This window comes from Paralichthys olivaceus, chromosome 20 (genome assembly GCF_024713975.1).
Source record: "Paralichthys olivaceus isolate ysfri-2021 chromosome 20, ASM2471397v2, whole genome shotgun sequence".
In the NCBI taxonomy this organism is placed as follows: domain Eukaryota; kingdom Metazoa; phylum Chordata; class Actinopteri; order Pleuronectiformes; family Paralichthyidae; genus Paralichthys; species Paralichthys olivaceus.
The window spans coordinates 5662559-5685000 of NC_091112.1; the positions used below are offsets into that span (position 1 = coordinate 5662559).

The following is a 22442-nucleotide window of genomic DNA, read 5'->3' on the forward strand; positions in this document are numbered from 1 at the left end:
AAAAGCTTTTTTAGGTATTTCAATTATCAACGCCCATGGAGATAATAGTGAGCTGCAACAGCTGCCCTTTTGTTCATTGACTGCTCTGACAACAGCAGTTATTCTGTTAATGTCCTAAATCTCTATTTAAATGGGTAATTTAATTAGAGAGGACAGAAAAAATGACTGCACAAAAACACAAAAAGCTGACAGAGAACTCTAAGTTGTCTTGTAAACACAAAAACAATAAAGAGCTTCACTCCGATTCCATCCATAACATAATTCCTAGAAAGTCTACAACCATGTCACCCTAGTGGCCGACTCCTCCTGAGGGCAACTACTGCACCTCATCCAGCTGCTGCAGAAACCAAGAGGCTTTGTTTCCTGCGGTTTGCTGGACGGTCCCGTCTCGAGTGTTTCCCAGAAATTACCAGATGCTTGGAATTTGAGGGAAGTCTGGTGCAGCGCCAGCAAAGGGCTGGACGGATGAAGGAAGGAAGGAAGGAAGGAAGGGAAGGAGGAAAGTGGAGTTTGGGAACAGCAGGGCCTGGTGTATTCCTGGAAAAATACTTTTGCTTTTGGTTCTGACCGAGAGATCCAGAGGGTCGTCTTACATGTGTAATGCAGAGGCAGTGATGTAGTTCGACCGAGCCGTCTCCCTGAGGCTTTTTGTCCATGATGAAGAGACAGATGAATTGTCTCACCAGTCCAACTATGACGTGGTTGAGACGTGGTATGCTGTTGCAACACAGACGCAACAATCCATCAAACATCTTTGTGTCTGGATTTTTCCAGCAAGTTGTTCATGATCATCTTAGTTTTCAACAAGCCCTCTGTCACAAACCAAACAAAACTAACACGCATAATCCAAACCAAAGCAAAAATAATACAACTTCCCAGGCAACTTCTCCATAATGCCATCTGGAGGGAAACAGGCACAACCGACAGGTTTGGAAAAACACTTATATACTAAATAAGACATCTCGCCACTAACCCAGCTCTTTACTGTCCTTCAGAGTCAGATATTTATGAGATGACCTTGTTTGGTATTGTTACAGTCTAATGATGTGTACTGTTTGCTAGGTCTTGCTCTGTTGTTAGTTTCATGGGACATGTTTTGTGAGGGTGAGTGTGAATGTGCGTTGTTGTGTTGTGAAACTGAAAATCTACCGTTCACAAAACACAATTTAATTCTAAAACACAGAATTACCTATAACCATAACAGACAAGGTACCTGCAAGGTTCATCTCTGATTGGATGGAGGCTCTGTCCATGTGTTTTGTTGTTTGCTGTTGTGTTTTTTTGTTGTTGTTTGTGATTCACCGTTGGGATTTGATCTTCAGGATAATCATTAATATTCCTTTAAAGGACAATAAACGAACTAACCATAAGTGTAGAAAACATAACCGAATGTTGATGATCACAAACTTTGTTTTTCAAACCACAGAGGATTCGTCAAATATCCTGGAAAACCCCAGATTGTAAAGTGGAGACTGAGTCTTCATACTGTTTTCTTTACCCAGTCCAATCCCGTATACTGTGATAACTAATGTGATTATGTGTTTAACAGGAACGGAAATCAATGCACCAGCTAAATCACTGTTGAACTCCGTATAGTCACAACGACAAATTGCACATGCTAAATAATACAGTCTTGAACTAAAACGATAGCGTCAGCCTCCAATCAGTCACATGCGCTTTAAGTAAAGATATATTATTGTGTTTGTAAATTGTGAAGCTGAGCCAAATTGCCCAGTAATGTAACTGGCATGCATTCAAGCCTTCTCCCTAAAACGCTGTAATCGGAGAGGCTGACCACACTGAACGACGCAGAGTGCAGAAAAAAAAACCCACCCACCTCACCCGGTTTCTAAACACTGTGAGGATCCATCTTCACATTATGTGTGTGAGCTCAGCACATCTCTGACACACAGTTTCCTAATACATTCTTATCAGCACACTAACGGATGACAGCCTGAGGTAATTCAACACTTTCCCCCTCTGAGAGTATAATTTTACACAGTGCAAAGAGCAGGGCGATACAGACAAGATATCATTGCAGTGCACCTCTCCCTATTTTCATTTCTTTACAAATACAATGGTCTCATCACCTGGTTTCGGCCGTTTATCTTACACTTTCATAATAATGTGAAAAGGGCAAATTGAATCTGGACCACCAGCTCTGCACTGAGACAGTTGATAAACACCAGGCAGATCTCCAGTGAGTCATTAGCTTCTATCACAACACAGAGGAGAGCAATGCAGGCGTAATGGGGAGGAAACATGAGAGCAGACGTGCATGAGTAAAAATGACTCACAGCGCCCCTCGCTACACCCAACAAGGGACAGGCAATAGACCTAAAAGAGTTAATTGCACACCATTACTAGATCTCTATACCAAATGTGAAATGTATAAACAACAGGCCGACTCATTTCCTGATTCACAGGATTCTGAGAAAAGACAGACGTCGTTACAAATGATTTTGCAGAGGAAAGAAGAGGCCCACACCCAGGTCGTATTTTACATATGTGTGTATGTCAGTGTGAGGGTTTGCATTCCGCCTGTGTGCATGTGCAAATGTGTGCATCAGTGTGTTTTTGCTGAGAAACTACATTTAAAATCACGTGGTCTATAACTGTCAGAGTTGCATGTGTGTGTGTGTGTGTGTGTGTGTGTGTGTGTGTGTGTGTGTGTGTGTCTGCGTTTCTCTTTATGTGATTTTACTAAGAAAAGCAAAACATCTCAGAGGAAACTCAGAGCTCACAGGCGGGTCAAGGTTATTCTGACACAAAGGGTGGGGGAAAAAAAAAACCTCAGTGATCAGACTTCCTGTGTGACCTCATGCGAACCCCGACACAAAATACACCAAACTGCAACGCAAAAGACGGCCATGTCCCTCTGTGAACCAGCTCCACTCACACTGCCAAGGACAGCATAAATGAGGATGAGATGATGCCAAGAAAATCTCTGCATAATAAGGAATTAAGCGCTGCACAGGCAGAGAGCGAGACTGTGAGTTTAAACAATACATATTTTCCTTGTGGACCCGCTGAGCCAAAATATTCAAAATCCACAGTTTTTTAAAATATGAGAAAGTCAGACCCCACAGAAAAATTGCAAAATGACTCAGATTTGGAAAGAGGCCTATCAAAGCTTAATCACAGCACAGCGCTGAGTCTATGAATGTGCATTTTGTTTTATTCATTGTGGAAATGCCCTGAACGGATCCAAGCGCATAGTCAGTCATTCTTATCAGCTCCTTTTTTTTGTCTCCGTTTTTTTGAGTGTGCTTATGCATTGGAAAATAAGAGGATCTGTGTGTGGAAGTTTTAGACAGAAATACATCTGCGACAGTCCTGAGCAGAAACTACATAAACAAGACGGAGCGAAAAAGTACGTGAAGCCACAATAGTCCCTTTAAATTCAATCAAGCTGCACCACATTGCCCACAGACATCATTAACCAGACATATCCTGCTCATATCCAGGTTGATCATTTATATTTGTGGTATTACTTTTACATGTTAACCAATATTCAGAAAACACATACTGCCCTGTGCTGCAGCTCCTCTTATCAGCCTCTGTCTGAAACGTCCTCACTCTTTTGTGATTGGTCACATGCTTCCAGCGTGTGTAGTAAATATTAGCCTCCCCTCTCGATTTACAGACCAGCCACTAGGAGTGCATTAGTTTAGTATTCTGTGAGGGAGAGGAGTATTCTTTGCCACTGGCTTTGGCTTTTTAACTTTGCTAACCTTATACATCAATAAAAAACTTTTATAACACATGAGAGAAAAGGGGAAAACTGATATAGCATCACATGTCACCTTTAAAGCAAGTGAAATATAAATTCCTGGATCCGCCCCTTTAGATCTGTGCCAGAATCTATTGGGTTTTCTCTCTTGGCCGATGTCCCATCCTTCCGAAAAGTTTTCTGAAATCAGTAGTTTTCTGTGTAATTCTGCTGTCAAGAACAAAAACTGATGGACGGGGGCGAAAACATAACCTCCTTGGCAGAAGTAAAGATGCTGCTCTGCTTGTGTGTGTGGTGTTACTGGTGTTCATGGACAGGCCCGTCAGAGGCACACAGGTGGAGGAGTGAAATAGTGAAGTAATAAGACCGAGGTGCTGAAGGTTCTGCCCAGAGCCGATAGAGATTGGAGGCTGGACAAAGAGTTATAGCTACTAGGAAAAGATCCGTAAAGGCCTATGAAGCTCAATGCTGCCTGCAATTGAGGAGGATGGGATGGGAGGACAGCAGCAATGTTTTAAAGCACCGCTAAGCCAACCCAGAATGAAGTGAAATGACCACATGCCACACAGAGATGAGAAGTGAAAGGGAGGGGACGGGCAGAGTGAGAAACAGTGCAGAGAGGAAGGAGGGAGGGAGAGAGAGAGAGAAAACAGAGTGTGTCGTTCTAAGAGGAATATTTCAGGGTGGTAAATGGAGCAGAACTCCATTCCAGCTCCTCTCTTAACCTCCCCCGGTGTCTCATCCTCTGCATGCAAAGCATGAAGCCCAGGAGACAAAGAAAACAGAGAGACAGAGCGGAGGAGACAAGCTTCAGGACAAAAAAACAAAAAACAAACGCTGAATGAAAAGACAAGACATTTCACTCATGCATTTCTTTTGAAACAACAGAAAACACACAGCTGCAGGTGTGAGAGTTTATAATGCGTATTTTTGATTAAAGTAAACGGTGAAGGCGGTTGACCTCGACCACACACTCAACCACCTGTCATGGCGCCCACTGGGATGTGTTTCTGCTGCTTTACAGTTCACTCATTTGACTACAGCTTCTTCCTCATGATAATTAACCTTTAAAGAGACAGTAATCAATGTTTTTATATCCACAGCAGAGCACATGACTACTTTTATGTGAAAGCGGATACTCGTAGTGATGACTTGACAGAGTTATCACCCAACATTACAGTTCCGCTCCTTCTGTGGAGCTTTATATGGTTTCAGCTGCAGCCGGCAGCTCTTTTTTAAGGGCCCAGCACCACATAGCAGACAGATAAAGTTTGTGACAAGATGGTGGACATCGTTGAGTCACTTACAGATCCAGATAATTCCCTCAGGAGTTGGTGGAGAGCAAAACCGAAGTTAGAAGGAGAGTAAATTACTTGAAAAGGTCCAATAGCCTGAAGAAATGTCAAATAGACTTTTGTCTATTTTAGAAAAGAAGGTCAACGGAATGCGTTATTTTTCGGTGAGCCAATATATTGGTATCAGTGTTTATATTTGTCAATTTAACATTCACGTTAACACTTTACGTATACATTTATGTTCTTTGCCATGAGAGTTTGATGACATCTTAGGGATCTTTGACGACTTTTTAACGTATGTTTACTTCTGCAGGTAGTTTGGTGTGAGAAATTATTTTACTGCCTCAGTATCTGCATCAGCCCCAAAACTCCACGTCGGTCAGGCTCTATTAGGAACTCTTGCACAATTTGAGGAAGAGTGTCATGCTCTCTGATGTGAGTCTGATATGCCTTGATAAGCTTTTCAATTTCAGGAAATGCAGTGTTCCCTCTTTAAGCACACTCGCCATGTGCTACACACATTACAGTGAAACTCAAACTTGGCAGTAAATATCTCCGACATACAGTTCATTCTTTGGAACGTTACCATGGGATTTGTATGGCGTAATATTGCCAGATGGCACGGACGTAGTAGAAACGAATTCTTGACGATTAAGAACATTTACATTATAGTGCAACTCTACAGGGTAACATTTAGTTATCAGTGAGAGTCAGACTTTCAGGGCGATATACTTTGAGTCTGCCTCCTTGGCGGCACCTCTGTAATTAGTCATACTGAAGTCATCAAAGTGCAACAAATAAATGGAGCAAAGAAAGCAGCTCCAACAAACACAGCAACTCTCACACAACCACGGCCGACTGCTGGGACGGCATGAAAGAAGGGAGGGTGTAATACGCAGGTTCTATCTCTCACACAACAAATAATTGTTTAGTGTTAGACGGAGGAGAGAACCAGCGTGACGCAGTTAGAGGGAGAGCGATAGAGAGATCGCAGCAATATTAAACAACACTTTGAGCACAGGTGAAGAGACGGCTAACAAAATCTTTACACTTGTCAGCACTGAAGGTCAGATACTTTGTGATCCCCGTCCTATTAAACGACACAATTTTACAGCAGTAACAAAGTGTGCAATAACATGCGCCTTTACTTTATGTCCGTCTGTTTAAGGCTTCACGGAGCCAACAGAGACGTGAACAATCAAACCTTCTCCTCAAACAAGACTTGTTCAAGCACTACGCTCCCGCTGCCAACACCACGCACGGTGGAGCCTTCAAAAACAACGTTGCTGTTAAATAAATCAAACACACCCTGACAGCTTATCGCAGCGACAAATCCAGTTACAGCAACGGATTCAGAGACATGACACTAGATTTATAGCCACGCTAGCGAAGTTGTGATGCTGTAATGCTCATTACGTACATTTAGTTCAAGTCGAATCACACTTACCATCATTTCTACTTTCCATAATAGAGTTTATATAAACATCCAAGACATCATGGGAAAATCATTTATCTCCAATAGATTTCATTTGGCCCTAAAGACTAGACGAGTTCCAGAAAAGCATTGCTAGGGGTAATTAAAACCTTAAATCTATTAGACATGGTGATATATTGAGCAAGCACAAGATTTTGAACCCTCACATGTACAGTTTTGCAGTAAAACACATCAACTTTTAACGAAAACATTTGCTTTTTAGGCAATGTGACAATCTCTGAAGAAAATAATGTTGTATTATGCATCTACTTTGTTTTGTTAGTGTGTATTTACTCTGACAGCTGGACTATCCAGTATTTCATGAGGTGCACTCACCTAAACACACTGACTGCTGCCATCTTGTGTCGTCCAACGATGTAAATGCTCCCTATAATGTTTCCTGTCATTATCTTCACCCTCACATGACGTGAATCGAACATAACGTCATGTTGTTACCTACATCAAAACAGGTTCATACTCTGGTGACTCAGAGACAGTGGTATTCTTGTGTCTGAGGACGAAGTGACTGTTGAAACTAGAAAGAACTTTTTTTGGACATCAGGCATTAAGTTAATTAAAAAAAGCAGAAACTACCAACTCTATGCTAAGTTCAAGTAAAGCAGTTGATGGTCTACCACGCATGACAGGGTTTCTCCTGCTGCTGCCAACAGCTAGTCCTTCTATGACGGGGCAACGTTGCAAACAGTACAATGAAGCAATGCTGCAAAACACTAAGTTATCAGTCTTTGATGTTATTATGTGTAGTGCAACAGAATTCCAGATCATCATGAGACTGTGACAGGACCGATCAGACCACAGCGATTTGCCACAGTCTAGGTTATTAATTGGAAACACTGAAGTAACCAGGAAGTGGCCTTGAGAGAATGGCAGGCACCTGTCAGAAGACAGGATACAGAACAGAGCATGACACAAAATGAAACAGCTCTGACAGGTCTGATGTGAGACAGAGTGCAGTGATGAAGGGAGAGTCAGAGCAACAATGTGACGGACTCACTGGTTTTCATATCAAAATCTCTCCTGAGGTCGTCGGTCGTTGTTTGTAGCGACAGCAAACAGAAAGATTTAGCTGCATCTGTGAAAACCTCATTGGTGTGAAGTCACAGTAAATTTTAGAGTCTAACTATCTGGTCAATTTAAACAATTGTGTCATCAACAAGATGTAAAATCAGCAAACAAGATTTCAGAACACCTAGAAAAAAACATTGTGACGCAACAAACAAGTTTGGTGCATAAAGCTTTTCATCTCAGGACTTATATCCTGAATCTGTCTTGCACAACAACATCCTCAAGAAGAACAACGTGTGACCAATCTATTTATACACTTCTGACACACTAACAGACGGGGAACAATATATTAGAAACAGCTTTCAGTAGAATACAACCTAACACACAACAGAACCCACTGCATCGTCTGAAATGAAGTGAAAATAACAAGATTGATAAAGGGAGGGTTTATTACAAAGTCATCGGACTGCATTGAATGTATTATTGTATTGTCTGGGATTTCTGGTCAGGTATATTTTATCATAATATAACAGCTTGTCTTTATTTATTTATTCATTGTTTTTCTAACTTTACACAGAATAATTTTTATTCATAGAAATAAAAAAATGTTTTTGTATGGATTGTCTAACTCAGCCTCACATGACAAACGCTGCATATGAATACAGTAATAACCTGTTGCACACATACATTTATTTTCCTGGAAAAAGCAATTGAATTAAATAAATCAATAAGTCAGAGGTGTGGTCGCACCATCGCCTCATGTCAAGTCAGGAGAAGTCGTGCCCACAGGCCAGACAACTGTAATAACAGAGATGAACTTTCACGGTCTGATACGGCGTAATAAAATACCAGGAATTATTAATTTGACAGGGGCTAAAATAGATAGTATTTCTCAGAAAAGTTCAAAGAATAAGTTTGCTTTATTTTTCCCATACTAGATAAGAATTTTAATAGGCACAACCACTTAGAAACAGTCTCTGAAGTGCATTGCAAGCTAAGTGGTCTGCAAAGATGCTGACATCAGTTTAAAGTATTGTGCTTTTTCTTAAACAGTGAATTTAAGTGTGGGCTGCAACTAAGTACAGCCTCCAAAGAAGCATTTCCTCTTTCATTCTCTGGAACTTGCATCAAAACCTGATATTCAAATTAACATTTCAAAGCCTTCTAAACAAGATTAGGCGAGTGTGATTCACTCACGAGATTCATCTGCTTTGTGTGAATGAAATAAGAACAAAATGGGAATGTAATGTTCCCTGAAAAGTAGTTGTGTTCAACATTTTCAGAGAGAATGTTTGAGACTGGACTTTTGGGCTGAGGAAGTAAATGTGGAGTCATCCCAAGCATTCAAATAATAAAATACGACTGTGTGAAATCATTGTGTTAGGGCGCGATCCTGAGTGTATGTAGGAATGGGCCTCACAGCTTTATTAGAATCGTCAATGCCTCAACATCTCCTCCTTTCCCATACAGTTCATGTTCAGCCGTCGCTCATGCCCATACTGCATGATTGCGCTGAGGAACAAGTATAATCAGCCATAATGCTTTACAGATGTTATGGCTGTTTTTAAAGCCAATGCTACAGCCCCAGGCATCCGTATATGAAAACCCATCTGTGCACAGCTATCAATGTGTGTGTGCTAGTCAAGAACCAAGATATGATCAGAGCCAAACATTAGGAATTAAGGTCACATCCACGGCTCAGGATATGTGATTTATGTTCGCCTGTTCACCCCGTCATTGACTAATCACCTGAACAGAAAGTAACAGGTGCAAACTGATTCGCTGAAGAGCGATTTCACAGATGAGATGCTCCGAATTTGCCATTAAACATGGCCAAGAAACACCACTAAGCCCGCGATGACACCTAAATATGACGGTCCACATAATCCCAACAAGAGAAGACACCCATTTAAATCCCACTAAGATCTGCCAGCACCCTTCCTAATCCACCCTCTAACATCTCCCATTGTGTCCAACATCTCATATCAACCACGAACCGCCGCTAAAGGAAGCCTGGAGGCAAACCACAGCCAGGAATCTGCATGGACCGCCCGCTCTTGTGAAATAGGAAATGAAACATGCAGAGGCTTGGAAGCTTAGTCAGATTCTGGATATTCCTGTGGTCTGGCACTGAGGATTCTGTGGCCGAGGCCTTTAATTCCTAATGGTGGAGAACGCCAAGCTCTGGTCACGACAGGAAATGCCTGCTAGGTGAAACATCCGCCCAAGAAGCATTCAATCAAAAGTGTCAAATACAAAACGTTTCCCTACAAATGTTGTGCCTCCTCGTCATGACTACGTTTGTTGGTCAGAAAGCGGTCAGCTGCAATAGTATTGAAAAGCTAAACTCCATATTTTTAAAACGTGGACTTATCAGAAGTGATTAGGACACGTTTACTTTGTGTTTGCTTGATTTGCTCTGGAGTTTATGAGAAATGTATTTAAGCATTTGAGTTGACGGTGACACGCACGACCGGGACCTCAGGGTTGTGTGCGGTTGTGTGTGTGTAATTAAGGTTCCCGCCCAGCCCTTATTGACAACTTCAAAAATATGAGTGTGTGTGTGTGTGTGTGTGTGTGTGAATGTTCCAGAGCAGGATGGTCACCGGGGTGTGGGAGTGAGCGACCGAGTGTCACAGGAAGTGGATGTATGTTCGTACACAGAAACTCAGCCCTCATTCACTCTGCCTCAATGTGCACTCTTAGAGCAAATTAGGGAAGCCTTGGCAGCCTTTTAATGGTCTGTCACAGTCTAACAGGTTTAGAGCGCTTACAATGGACCCAGGCACTAAGCCCGACAGCTCGCGCTTAATTGTTCAGATCCTGTGTGTGTGTGTGTGTGCGTGTGTGTGTGTGTGTACCGTTAAAATCATTCTGTGCCTGTAACTAAAGTCATTGATTCTCATTTTGAGTCCGGATAAGATAGACACTCTCTGCCTGTCAATCTGTCGGCTGACTGGCTCACCAAAATAAACACCACAAGTGATATGTTCGGATGAACGTGGCGCCAAAATCTGTTTTTCCATCTGTGTGTTATTTTGTGGGAGAGCTTTAATAAACCCAATGTATTCACGTAAAGTTACTCTCTCCCTCTGCAGATTGTTGAATATTAATTTTGTGGCTACAAGACAAATCACGAGATATCTTAGCAATTTCAAACGAAACCACCTCGAGACAGAGACAAAGAGGCACAAGGCCATAAGTGGATTGAGTTATTGACTCATGCAACCAATGATAAACAAAACATCAAGTGTCGCGATTTTCAAGTGGTGCCTGAAGAGATCAACAAAGCAAATAAAGCCATTTGTTTTACACTCTGTGACCTGTACTCCATCACCCGGCAAAATGGTCCATGAAGGACGAGGTGGCTGCGCCTGAAATCCCTCATAAATGGTTGGAGATTCTGAGCCGTGTGACCTAGAATATGTTTGACAATCTTCTTTTAATTAGGCCTTGAAGACTCGACTCATTCCAACTGCTGTCCCGAGAGCTAAATTAATTACTGAGACAAAGCTCGTTCTAGCTCGTGGCAAAGATGAATCATTGCAGTATTTGGGGAATGAGCAGTGCTCTTCAATCAAGGACTGATGAAAGAGACTCACAATTTAAAATTTGAGCTAATGTACTTCATCATAAAGCTCCTCCAGCCACACATGTACAGTACACATCAGCAGCTGCCCCTTCTGCTGTGAGGAATTCATTTTGAATATTCTCTTCGATATTTCATACAAGAATTCATCAAAAAATGTCACTTGTACCTGTTCCGAGTTACAGACAAATCCCTTTTAACCATAGCGTCCTTGCCCTCCCTTCATTCCCTGCTTTCCTTCCATCCTATCGTCTTCACTCATCGGTCTGATCTTTTTGCTTTTCTTGGACAATTCATCGATCACCTGCTTCAATTCAGTTGTCTCGTCCAGGTCATCAGCCGGCGGACGAGCCCTCACTTGTTGCCAGCAGGCGGGCCGCTCAGCTAACTGACTGTGTCATCTGTCAGCCTGTGTGAATGGGTGTTTGTGAGTTATGGCTAATTAAGCGAATCACAACACCAAGAGTTGTGCCAGAGCCTAGGCCTCACAAAGAGAGACAGATACGGAGGTCAGCTGGTAGAATAAAGCGATGTGACACCTCCACATAATGATGCTTCAGATACTCAGGGAAAATTCTGTCTGGCATCTGCAAATATGCAAATCTCTATTTGTCAGATACTACGTGTTTTGAGTAAATAAGTTTCAACCAAGATAATACTGCAATTTTCTTTACTCAGATGTCACTTCTTCTTCATTGCAGTTGTGTTGTACACTGGCAAGGGCTGTTTTTAGAGCGGTGTGTTAGCCAGCAAAGCTAAAAGAGGTCCTACGAGGCTAATTATCACACAACCAGGAGGTCAGAGCACAATCATAGTATCATATAATTGTTAAAATATGTTATAGTTGTTTTTAAAAATGCACTGGTATTGGATCAGTATTCCATATTGTCCAATACTCTCTCGATATTGGGGGGGGGGGGGGGCGTATGGGAACATTTCAAATATTTTCCCATTGATATCTTTAATTAACTGCTAATTATATGTAATACTATTAGTTATTGGAGAGGAGACAAGCAATTTGCACTCTGTTACTTCATAGTAATAAATGCACATTTTTTCTCTTTCGCTATCTGACTGGTTGGCTTTTTTTTATCTATTCCTCTTTCTGCGATTATCACCTTACTTATCACTTATTTTCTCAGACTAGCAAAGCCCCCTTGTGCCTCTGTGAGTTTTCAGACCTTGTGAATCTGGACATGTACTGGGAATCCCTGCTTGCAGGTTTGTATTGACTGAATGATTGGCTGGGTTGTGCTTGGCAAGTCTAATGAGGTAAAAACCAGCGTTTGCTTTCAATAACACTTCCAGATTGAATTGAAAGTTTCTCTGGGATGTCCATGTCCTCACATAAAAGAGTGAAAGCCCACTCCAATGTTTTTTATTAGCTTGTGAAAATTCACCATGATTAGTCAGAAGTTAGTGAACGGGCGGTCAAAAGTTCATACAAGCTTTTGAGAAGAAACACAAGCAAGTCAAGCTAACGATCTACAACTCCTGAAGAAATGTAGTAAAGCAATTTTGTAGTATTATGTAGCATTTTGTAGCAGTTAGCATTGCATATTCACAGGGAATAACATGGCTGACTCTTTTTAAAGTCAAATTTCTTGACTTCTACACGACTTTATCCACTGCTGTTCTGTCGCACCACCTTCCTCCCCGAGGGATCTTCATCCCACCATATTAAAGAGTGGAAATGGATCTGCTTCCATTGTAATTACAAACCCACTGGAGGCAAAGCTTCTTGATCTCTGCTGGATCCTCGGTCGCATTTCTTTTTTTCTTTATTTACTCACCTCTTTCTGCCGAGAGGACAGACACATGCTGAGCTATCAGTTGTGTTTTTCTTCCCTTTCTGTGGGCATTTATGTTTCTAATATGCCTGAAATTACACTTGCATTTAGGGAAGAAAAGAAAAGGGTGTTTGTGAGAAAGAGGCTACAAGACAGAGGGGGGTTGCTTGGTTTCTTTGTCAAGTGTGGGAATTTCTATACAGTATGAGCTGTATATGAAAAGCAGTAAAAAAAATACGCAGGGTAGTACGACGCCGTTGTTTACTGAGTGCAACTGGATTAGCCATTTCTAGGCACTGTGAATCCTCCTTAAGGCCAAGGTGTTGACTCGTAACAGCCTGGGAAGAAGACATGATAGTGGGGGAGAAATTGCTTTCTGCAGGGACGAAATGAAAAACGCTGAAAAGAAAACAACCGTCCCTGCTGTCTCTTGAAAACGGGCCAGTTAAAGCCAGCCGAGTCTGCTACGCTTTGATTGTAGAGGGTCAAGATTAGGGTAAGCGTTTGATAATCCTGCAGCGACCTGCAACCAAGGCTAGCTGGCCCGGGTACTGTGAGAAGTCTGGTGCATCAACATCCCACAAAGAGAAAACACACACACAGAACAACAGAGAGGAAGTGTCTGTTGTGAATTTGTCATTGTTTCCTGAGTGTGTCGTCTGTTTCAAATCCATTCAAGGACATTTTTTTCGACTAAGAAAGTTTTGTCTGCTGGCTTTGTGTGTACGACTTTCCTGGAATGTCTCATCTTTCACAGTCACAGTGATACAGTACACGTCAGCCCATCAAATTCATTCACTGTATATTTGTTCATTAAACTGCAAAGTTACATCACAGGCTGCTAAAATAAGATCGGTCACTGTTTTCATTTCATTTAACAAATGAAAATCTGTTCAACTTGCATCTAATCCAAAAACATTAATCATACATCAATGGTTATTACTATATGTGAATGTAGAATATGTTAGTCATTGATTTGCGGTTCTCAGCTCAGCAGGATGTGGGGAGGGATGATAATAACTTCCTCCCTCGGTAAACGTTGAAGCTGCCTTCATGCTTGACAGATTGGTCAATGCGTGCGCCAACTGTGACATCAACACGATGCTTTCTTTTCCTGACTTGGTGTAGTCTTCTCCTACACGTTAGGTGTCACCGCTGAGAAAAACACAACACCAACGTCAAAAAATGGAAAAGAAGAAGAAACGTAAACAGAGCAGTATTGACACTGGCTTGTTTCCTCCAGGCTTGTGCACGTATATTTGCCTTGACAAAGTGGTTCCAGAGGTTTTTCCATAGTTTCCAGCAGAGTGTCTTGTCTTTACCGATATCCCTCAAGGAGCCATTTGGGAATCTCCATGCTCCCTTATTAAGGACAAAGATGAAGGGGTCATAGAGTGTCTGTCGATCTGGTACTTTTCCCAGACTCTTGCCTCCAGCTAAACTCAGTAGCACTGGATACACCTAAGAACCCAGTGGAAATTGAGAATGGTGCACATCAAGTGATGTAGTAGCTTTTGAGGTACTGCACATAAAATGTTGCACTTCACGGTAAGAAGAGATGCGAGTGCAATGGCTTGGAGACTTTGCTACTTGAAGGAAATTAGCCAAAGTACTTAAATGCATGAGCATAATCTATATATATTTAAAACTTAACAGTTTTCAAAGTGTGTTGAATTTGTAAAAGAGATTGAGATTAAATTATCTTTTTACGCAGCTGCAGTATGTCTGATCAGAATATGTATTTTTAGACTCAGAATATTTTGATATTTCTTTACCACTCAGAAAACAAAGGACCATGGGAGTCCAACATTAGAAACAAAAAACAGTCAAGCTTAGGTCGACTGTTCCAGAAACTCCTGCGTCCCGTGTGTGGCTGTGGATGAAAGTTTGCGAGACAGACACATGAGCCCGACCACAACGAGAACCACAGCCACAGTGTTTATGTCTGTCTTGTGGAATGTTCTGTTTTTGCTTCCTGTTTATTTGTTTTTTACAACACAGTTTAAAACAGCTCTGCTCCTCATTTCTTCAGCTGGCGGTGGTTGAACGGGAAATGACAGTGGTAATGATGGTGTTTGTTAGTGATGGAAGCAACAGTGTGAAACAACTGAAAAAACTGATTCTGACTACAATGCTGTAACAAAATGACGCACACACACAACAGCTTGAACACAGAAAGATCATTTCCGTTTTAAGAACAACATTAATGCCGTGTGTGACCTGCAGGATGAGCCCACATTGACGTTCATCACTTCTAAATCCAATCCCATGTGTTCACTTGTTGCATGAAAGTACTTCAAGGGAATTTCAAACATGTCGGCAAAGAGGCCGCTGGAAATGCATGTGCTGCATATGTAAGATTAGAGATTTGTAATGAATAATAAGCCTTGCAAACACATTAACAACAGGAAGAAATGCTGAGAAATAAAAACCTTCCAAATCTTAGTTTCCTGCTTCGCGACTGTGACAGCAACACAACGATAATGAAATTATCGTGTCTGATTTCTAGTCACACCCCGAATGTTACATTAGAAAACCAGATCGCACCAATAAAGTCAAATCAAATGGATTGCAGAACAGCAATTAATTCCAGGGATAATGACAAGGGAAGCTGTCCAAAAGTGTCTCTACCTCAATTAGTCTCTCATTGCGCTGTCGATGCAGAGGATGGATGAAAGAAAACAAATTAAGTTGCAGAGGGGAGAGGGAGAGGGAGCGTGAAAGGAAAAGATAGCGAGAGGAAGTGATATACACAATGAGGGCTTGAAGGAGAAGAGTGTGGGAAAGAGGGGAAGATTAAAGGGAAGCAATAGAAAGGGGGAGGAGAAGGAGATGAAAAAAGAGAATCTGCTGAGTGTATAAAAGCTTCCCTGGTAGTAACAGCCATTAACGGACACCAGAAAGTGAATGATTAGAAATAATAAGCCAGACGGGGAGAGAATTCTTGGAGATGAGAGCAACACAAAAGCTAGACGAGAGTGAAACGTCATGGAGAGAGAGGAAATGTGTTTTACTCACAGCTGTGTGGGCCGAGCAGTAGGCGTAGCTTGTGGACTGATGGTGGTGGTGCGGCTGTTGTTGGTGGGATAGGTATTGCTGCAGACTCGCATGGTTGAAGGAGGGGCCACTCCAGGCCCCTTGACCAGCACTGCTACCAGTGGTCCAGCTGGAGGCGAGGTTTGAATTCATGGTTGCTGCCTTACTGCTGTGGTAACCTCTCACCGCTGCACTGGGCTAAAGGAGGGACAGGAGTGGATAGAGGGGACAAGAGGTTGGGAAACAGGGGGACGAAAGAGGTTAGCATGTGGGAGAGACAGAGAAGAAGACTGTGAGCGAGCGCAGTGACAAATGTTACCAACAAGAATATCATTAGCATAACTGTGAGCAGCCTCTGCTGCAGCGAGCAGGCACTGACAACTGACTGCCCGCTCACTGACCTGTATCGAAAGAGAAAGCAGGATGTGGTGTTGATCCAAAATCTCCATACCAGCATCAAGACTGAGCTCACACTTTCTCCCCACTCTTTCTCTCCCAGAACACCAGATGTTGTGAAAACCCCCTTCTGTCACGGTTGAAATGTGTTCTCGCTGGTGTGCTGATTGGTTTGATAAGATGCTCGGATTACAGGCTGGCAATGGGCGTCCTGGTGTGGCATTATATATTGGGTATCAACGGGGTCGAGGAAGCGCAGGGCTGAATCTGCTGACAGGCCGGCTTACGGCGCTCGCAGATGGGTAACCTGGGCCGTCATAGCCACTGGAGTACAGAGAAAGTAGAGCACGCACGGGGCACACATGCCAATCTGTGGCACTTTAACAAGGCTGAGGGTAAATACTGTAGTATTAGCTAACACTGCTCAGCAATGACATTTAGAGTTTGTTTAAACCTGCATTGGCTTAATGTTATTTTTACAATAGCAAAAAAAAGGTTAAAGCCTGTGGTGCACCCTCAGCAAAAGGTTTGTGGACAGAGCTGAGATTGAAAGTAACTGGTTTGATCAGTGGACACTAGTTTTTGACTGCTAGTAAAAAAGGATTAGGTCAGTAATGGACCTTAACGAAATGTGAAAAGACAAGAACGCTTGTGTACATTTTGTTTTTTACATCTCAGGAGCAACGCACAACAGACATTTTTCTTTGTATCATGCAAAATGATAGACTGGCAAGACAGCAGCTAAAAATGGAAGAGCAAACTCCTCTAATGGTGACGGGTTTAATGGGTTCTCCCTGCGTATACCTGAAAAATTTGGTGTAATAGAAGGAATAGTTTCCAACCCAATTGATTATTTCTTCTGAAAATGAGAGTTTAATCATTTATTTATGCAGCTCCCTAAAGATCCTTCAGGTTAAGTTTTCTTTCTCTCATAAAAAAACTATGACGCAACATTAAGAGCACTTTGCAATGATTACATTTACGTGTGTGAATGGTGCGCGCAGCAAAGACAAACACCATGAATGAAGCACAGCTGTGCATCACCTGTGAGCATTAACAGTCCCCTGTAGCCCCTGTAGAACTTTCACTGAGGTCAGAGGTCATCCCACACAGGGGAAACTGAAGCAGAGCGATAGCAGCGGTACAGACTCACAGCTGCCAGAGGGCGAGCCAGTTTTGTAGTCTTCATCGCGAAAGAACCAGAGGGGGGTGAAAGTAAGACAAAGTTCAGCCGAATATATACAATATATAACGACCGGTTTAGAGTTTGTGTTAATATAAAACAGAAGGAGGCAGTTTCCCCCAAAGTAGGATAAGCTCATTTATACAGTACAGTGTAGAGTCCATAGAGGAGCATGAAAGAGGCCCACTGGTGTAATAAAACCATGGGATCTGGGGAAAATGAGACAAATATGTGAAAAACTGATTTTGAATCACCAGAGTTTGAACAATATAAAAATCTGAAACTTTAGCAAGACTGTAAAAAGTAAGCAATGCTGCATTTTCTTCTGCTCTTGTGAAACTCAACGAGTTGTTATTTTCTCTCAGGCTTTAACTGAAAGACTTAGTCATTGGGTCAAATCTGAGAACTATGTGTGGGCAGGGTACATTGTACTAAAAACACATGGGCATTTACAGCTATGCCTCAGTGATGCAAGTGCTTCACAAACAGCCTGAACTATTATACAGGCGATGTAAAAGCCAGAAGGGAATGAACGGGCCGAAGAACGGTACATTAAGCTGCAGGACCGCAGCCGCTGCTTAAACACAAGTATTCACCGGTTCATGGAGTTAAGTGCAGCTCCAAGCCATGCAGCAACCTCCACTGGTCTTATAAATGAGGACAATGATGAGGTATTTGGAAGTGATGCATCTGTGCAAAGGTGTTGTGTTTAAGCCCCCATTACAATTTAATCATCTTTCATGCATGCAAGGTAGATGGGATAACATTTTCAGGCGAGATTGTCTGCTGCATGAATGACAAGATATTCGCTCCTTATATAACATGTTCCAGCATGAGGCTGAGATCCGAGGGTCTTGGAATTCCTCGACTGGAATGCATGATTGGTCCCCAGACTGAGATCCATGTCACAGACTTTCAGCGGCTCGTCAGAGAGCTGCAGTCTGCCCATATTTCTTCATTTTATATGAGGGCCAATCGGATCTGGTTACACAAGGCTCTACCTCCTCCGAGGGGGAATGTTTTACATACAGGCAAACAGATAAGGCGACCAAAAGGAAACATCACAGTGTCTTGATTTAACTTTGCTGTTTTTCCGTGTTTGAACATTGTTGGAAAAAGAGTCAAGAAAATATCTAACATCGGTCAAATTGTTATTTAAACATTTTGATATAGAATTGCTACATATTATAGCTTTAAAACTAAAATTAACATATATTTGTGGTGTGATTGCTTCAGAAGCAACCATTAAGAATCTTTTAATGTATTCTGAGACCTTTAAAAACAGCAGCATTGCGCTGCTTCATACATTGATATCTCCTCCAGCATGTTCACCTATGATCATAACACAGGGCTGGGGGTTATTTTCTTTATACAGGATAGTAATTTTGCTTTCCAAGAGCTCTACAGCAAGCCAGGGCATTATCAGCACCATTTATTACAACACACATGCATGTTGAAATGGAATAATGCTTCACTTTCAGTTATGAAAAAGTGAAGGTTGTGGTTCCATTAATACCCTGAGATGAACCAAAGCATATAGCACCTCTCCTGAGTCCATTCTTCTCCAGTTAAGGGATTTCCTTCCCCCTCTCTACCCTGGTGACATGGTTGAGGGGGGGAGGCTGTCAGGGGATTGCCGCCGGTGAATAACAGAACTCTTGTGCGTCCAGCTCCTCATATGGAAGCGGTTGCTTTCTATGATGTGCTGCACTAGAGGGAATCAAACCATGAGTCCCGTCGAGCTCAGCTCAAATCACTACGTGCAAAAGGTTGATTTTCTAGTCCACAGGTAAAATCTGTTTTAATTTATATAACAAATGCATATTTGCCATGACAGTAAATTGAAGTGAAAATGAATTTCATAAAAACTCTCTTTTAATCTAACCTGGTTTTGGTAACAATGAAGGTGTGTGGTTCATGTTGGGAGGGAGTGAACAGAGTTAAACTGGTCCAATGTTTTCTGAGCTGCAAAGAAGAAAAACCTCCCCATGAGGTTCCCTCTGAGGAATAATATGGTCACACTTAACACTTACTTGCTTTCCAGGAAATATTTCCACCATGAAATCTATAACACAATAGAACAAAAACAAGCTCCGGTGTAAGATGTTGAGGAAGCAAACTGTGGTCTATTGCCGAGACATCAGATTGCTTTTGTATTACAGAATTTTTTCAAGCAGGAATACACTTTTTTATTGCTCTCTGTGAAATTCTACAGTTTTATGGTTTCCTCTAGGTATATTGACTTTCTTGGAGGATGAATCAAACACCCTAAGGCAACAGTTTGTTATTTTTTCCCTGACAAGTTATCTAATTTTATCTAAGATGTAACCTTACTCTCAAGGTGTACGACTAAGCATCATGACTAATAGTCCCATGTCTCTGATTTATTTATTTTTGCTCTTTTCTCTATGCATTTAATAACTTGGTGCTCCTGCTGTGTTATTATCTGATTGTTTTCAAGGCATCGAGCCCCACAGCTGTAGCTGGATACATGGGTACTGCTAGGGCACAAATGGTGATTTCCCACAACATCGATCCAAATCAATAGGTCCTGCTTTCCTGTTGGCCGAACTGTCCTTCAACTTTGCTCATCCCCCCTTTTCCCCAAAGAGACTGGAGTGCTGCCAGTAATATCCCCGTTTCATACAACACACAGGCAGAATAACCAAAAACCTCCTGTGCAGTGTTGCAAAACTGAATCTCACTGAAAAACCCATTAGATGAACAAAAATGAGGTCCCTAAAACGTGGCAACACAACGAGCGAATACCCAAGTGCCAATGCCTTTTTGAAATGACGGTTGAAATTAATGGTTTAAGGGAGAGAGGCTTTAACACGTGGACCAGGAAAGTCATCCCAGATGGCATTAGTTAGGGGATATTGTCTTCTAGAGGGTCCTCCACGCCTGGTTGCTCTGTTTGGCCGGCTATGAAAGAGATGCAGCTTTCCTTTGGCATCTCTGATGACTGACTTCCTGGAAGCTGTGTTGCATGAAATGGCCTCCTCTGTACCAGTCGCTCCTCTTTGCCAATCCTCATCCGCTCACACAAGTCACCTTTCGACTGCCAAGCACGCAGGGTTCGACTGTCACTCCTGGCAAAATGCAGCAAACATAGGTGTGACAGTCTCTAGGGGTCACCGGCAGTTCCACCTACAATCCCAGATGGCACCCCTGCTCACCCACCCTCATCCTCTCTTCAACGCTCACGGACCAAGATCAAGCATAACCAAGGCAACGCTGTCACAGAGCATGTCTGGATTTTGGCACGTGACGAGTCTGACAGGTTTCAGGCTGCTCTCATCTGAAAAGAGAGGGGGGGTACGAGTGAGGAGTTCCCCCCGGGCCTCCAGGCTCACTAGCACCAGGGCAAAGACAACACCACACATTCTGTTACTGCTTCTCTCTTTTTCTCTCCACTTCTTCTTGTAATGCTCAAAGAAAACACCTCGACGATCTGAGAGGAGAGCGTCTACAGGGACACAGAGTAGGTGGTAACCAAGGCAACTGGGTCAGAGGGTGACATTATACCCAGGTTGGCTGACAGCTACTCATACCCACAGTTCAGGACTGTTCTTTGGGTCAGCGTTGCTAAGTTTAGAGTGTGGGGTCTAGTCCCAATACAAACTGCTGTGACCATACCTGTTCAGAGGCTCTGAAGTCTCGGGAGATGAACACGATGTATCCGACCTTATGTCATGCACTGTTTTTGATTTCAAGGTATTAGATGGCACAATAGTCCGTTCCAGCTCAAAGTAGACAGTGTTTTTGAGGTGTTAAAAGAAGGGCAAAGTATTCGAAGTGGATGTGCAGACGGGCCACACGGGGAAACATAAAGAGAATACATTTACTGAGCGCGTCTTTGACCTATGAGAATCTTCGCCAAACAATAATATGACCCTTCAACACCTGGAGTTGTAAGTAAACCTCAAAAAGTTTTTGAGTCTGTTATCATTCTCTCCAAATATTTTCCCTGCTCTGACACATGTTTATGGTCTGATGAACCGTGAGCCTGGGGACCGCTGCTGCAGAGCAAATGTGAAGCCCCAAAGTTGCATCTCGACATCGATGACAAATAAACAGAAAAACACGGGGGTGGGGGGGTGTTATCAGACTTTGTCTAAGTGTCCTGAACCACCAAAGTATTCGGTGCTCCCTTTCCCACTACCATCTGCTGATCTCCCACTACGCTTGGACTAACAAGAAGAAGAGGCATCCACCCCCTCAGTGGCGAGGGGACATAAACATTTACACAGGGGTACTTGAGGGGGGGAAGAAGGCCTAATGCTGAAAAAGGAGGCTGATAGAAGAAAAGACTGGACAGGGCTGTTATTCTGATTTCAACCAAGCCTGATAGACAGAAGGTTTGTATATAATCAATCATAGGTTTAACTTAGTTGAGTGGACAGAACAATTAATCAAAAATAAAGGCCTTCATGGGGCTGGGCTGCTTTTTTCAATCATATAATGGCATGGGTGTTGTTTTTTTAATGTAATAATTACATGTTGGGTCGTCAGCTACCAACCAATACACTGAATGGATCTCCACGAAACTTGGTATGGGGATAGGACATTGGCCGAAGAAAGAAACCCTTAAGATTTTTACACAGATCTGAAAGAAAAGGGCATTTTCTTTTACATTGTGAGAAAAGGCATTTTTAGATCAATTTAGGGGAGTGATATCTATGTGTGCAATTTGGTGTGGCTTGAAAGAATTTAAGGTGCCATTCTAGTTTTCCTTGGGGTTTATTTTGGACACTGCTGATAATCATTGGCTACTTTTTAGATCGAGAAAATCAATGTATGTGCCTCAGGCTTAGGTAGATTTTCTAGTGGTCTGAAATAGACATAAACTGCATTGTTGTACATTTGAAGACCACACAATTTGTTGTCTTCACTTATTTAAGGTATTTTATAGTGTGT

At 42.3% G+C, this 22442-nt stretch overlaps 1 protein-coding gene across 1 annotated transcript in view; it reads right to left on the bottom strand.

Annotated features, from left to right (window-relative positions):
* rbms3 (RNA binding motif, single stranded interacting protein) overlaps window positions 1-22442 on the bottom strand; it is a 239469-nt gene that overhangs the window by 173324 nt on the left and 43703 nt on the right. Inside the window, exon 3 of the mRNA XM_069516825.1 lies at window positions 15926-16141. Within this exon, the coding sequence (XP_069372926.1) occupies window positions 15926-16141 (216 nt within the window). The remainder of the gene's footprint in view (window positions 1-15925; window positions 16142-22442) is intronic.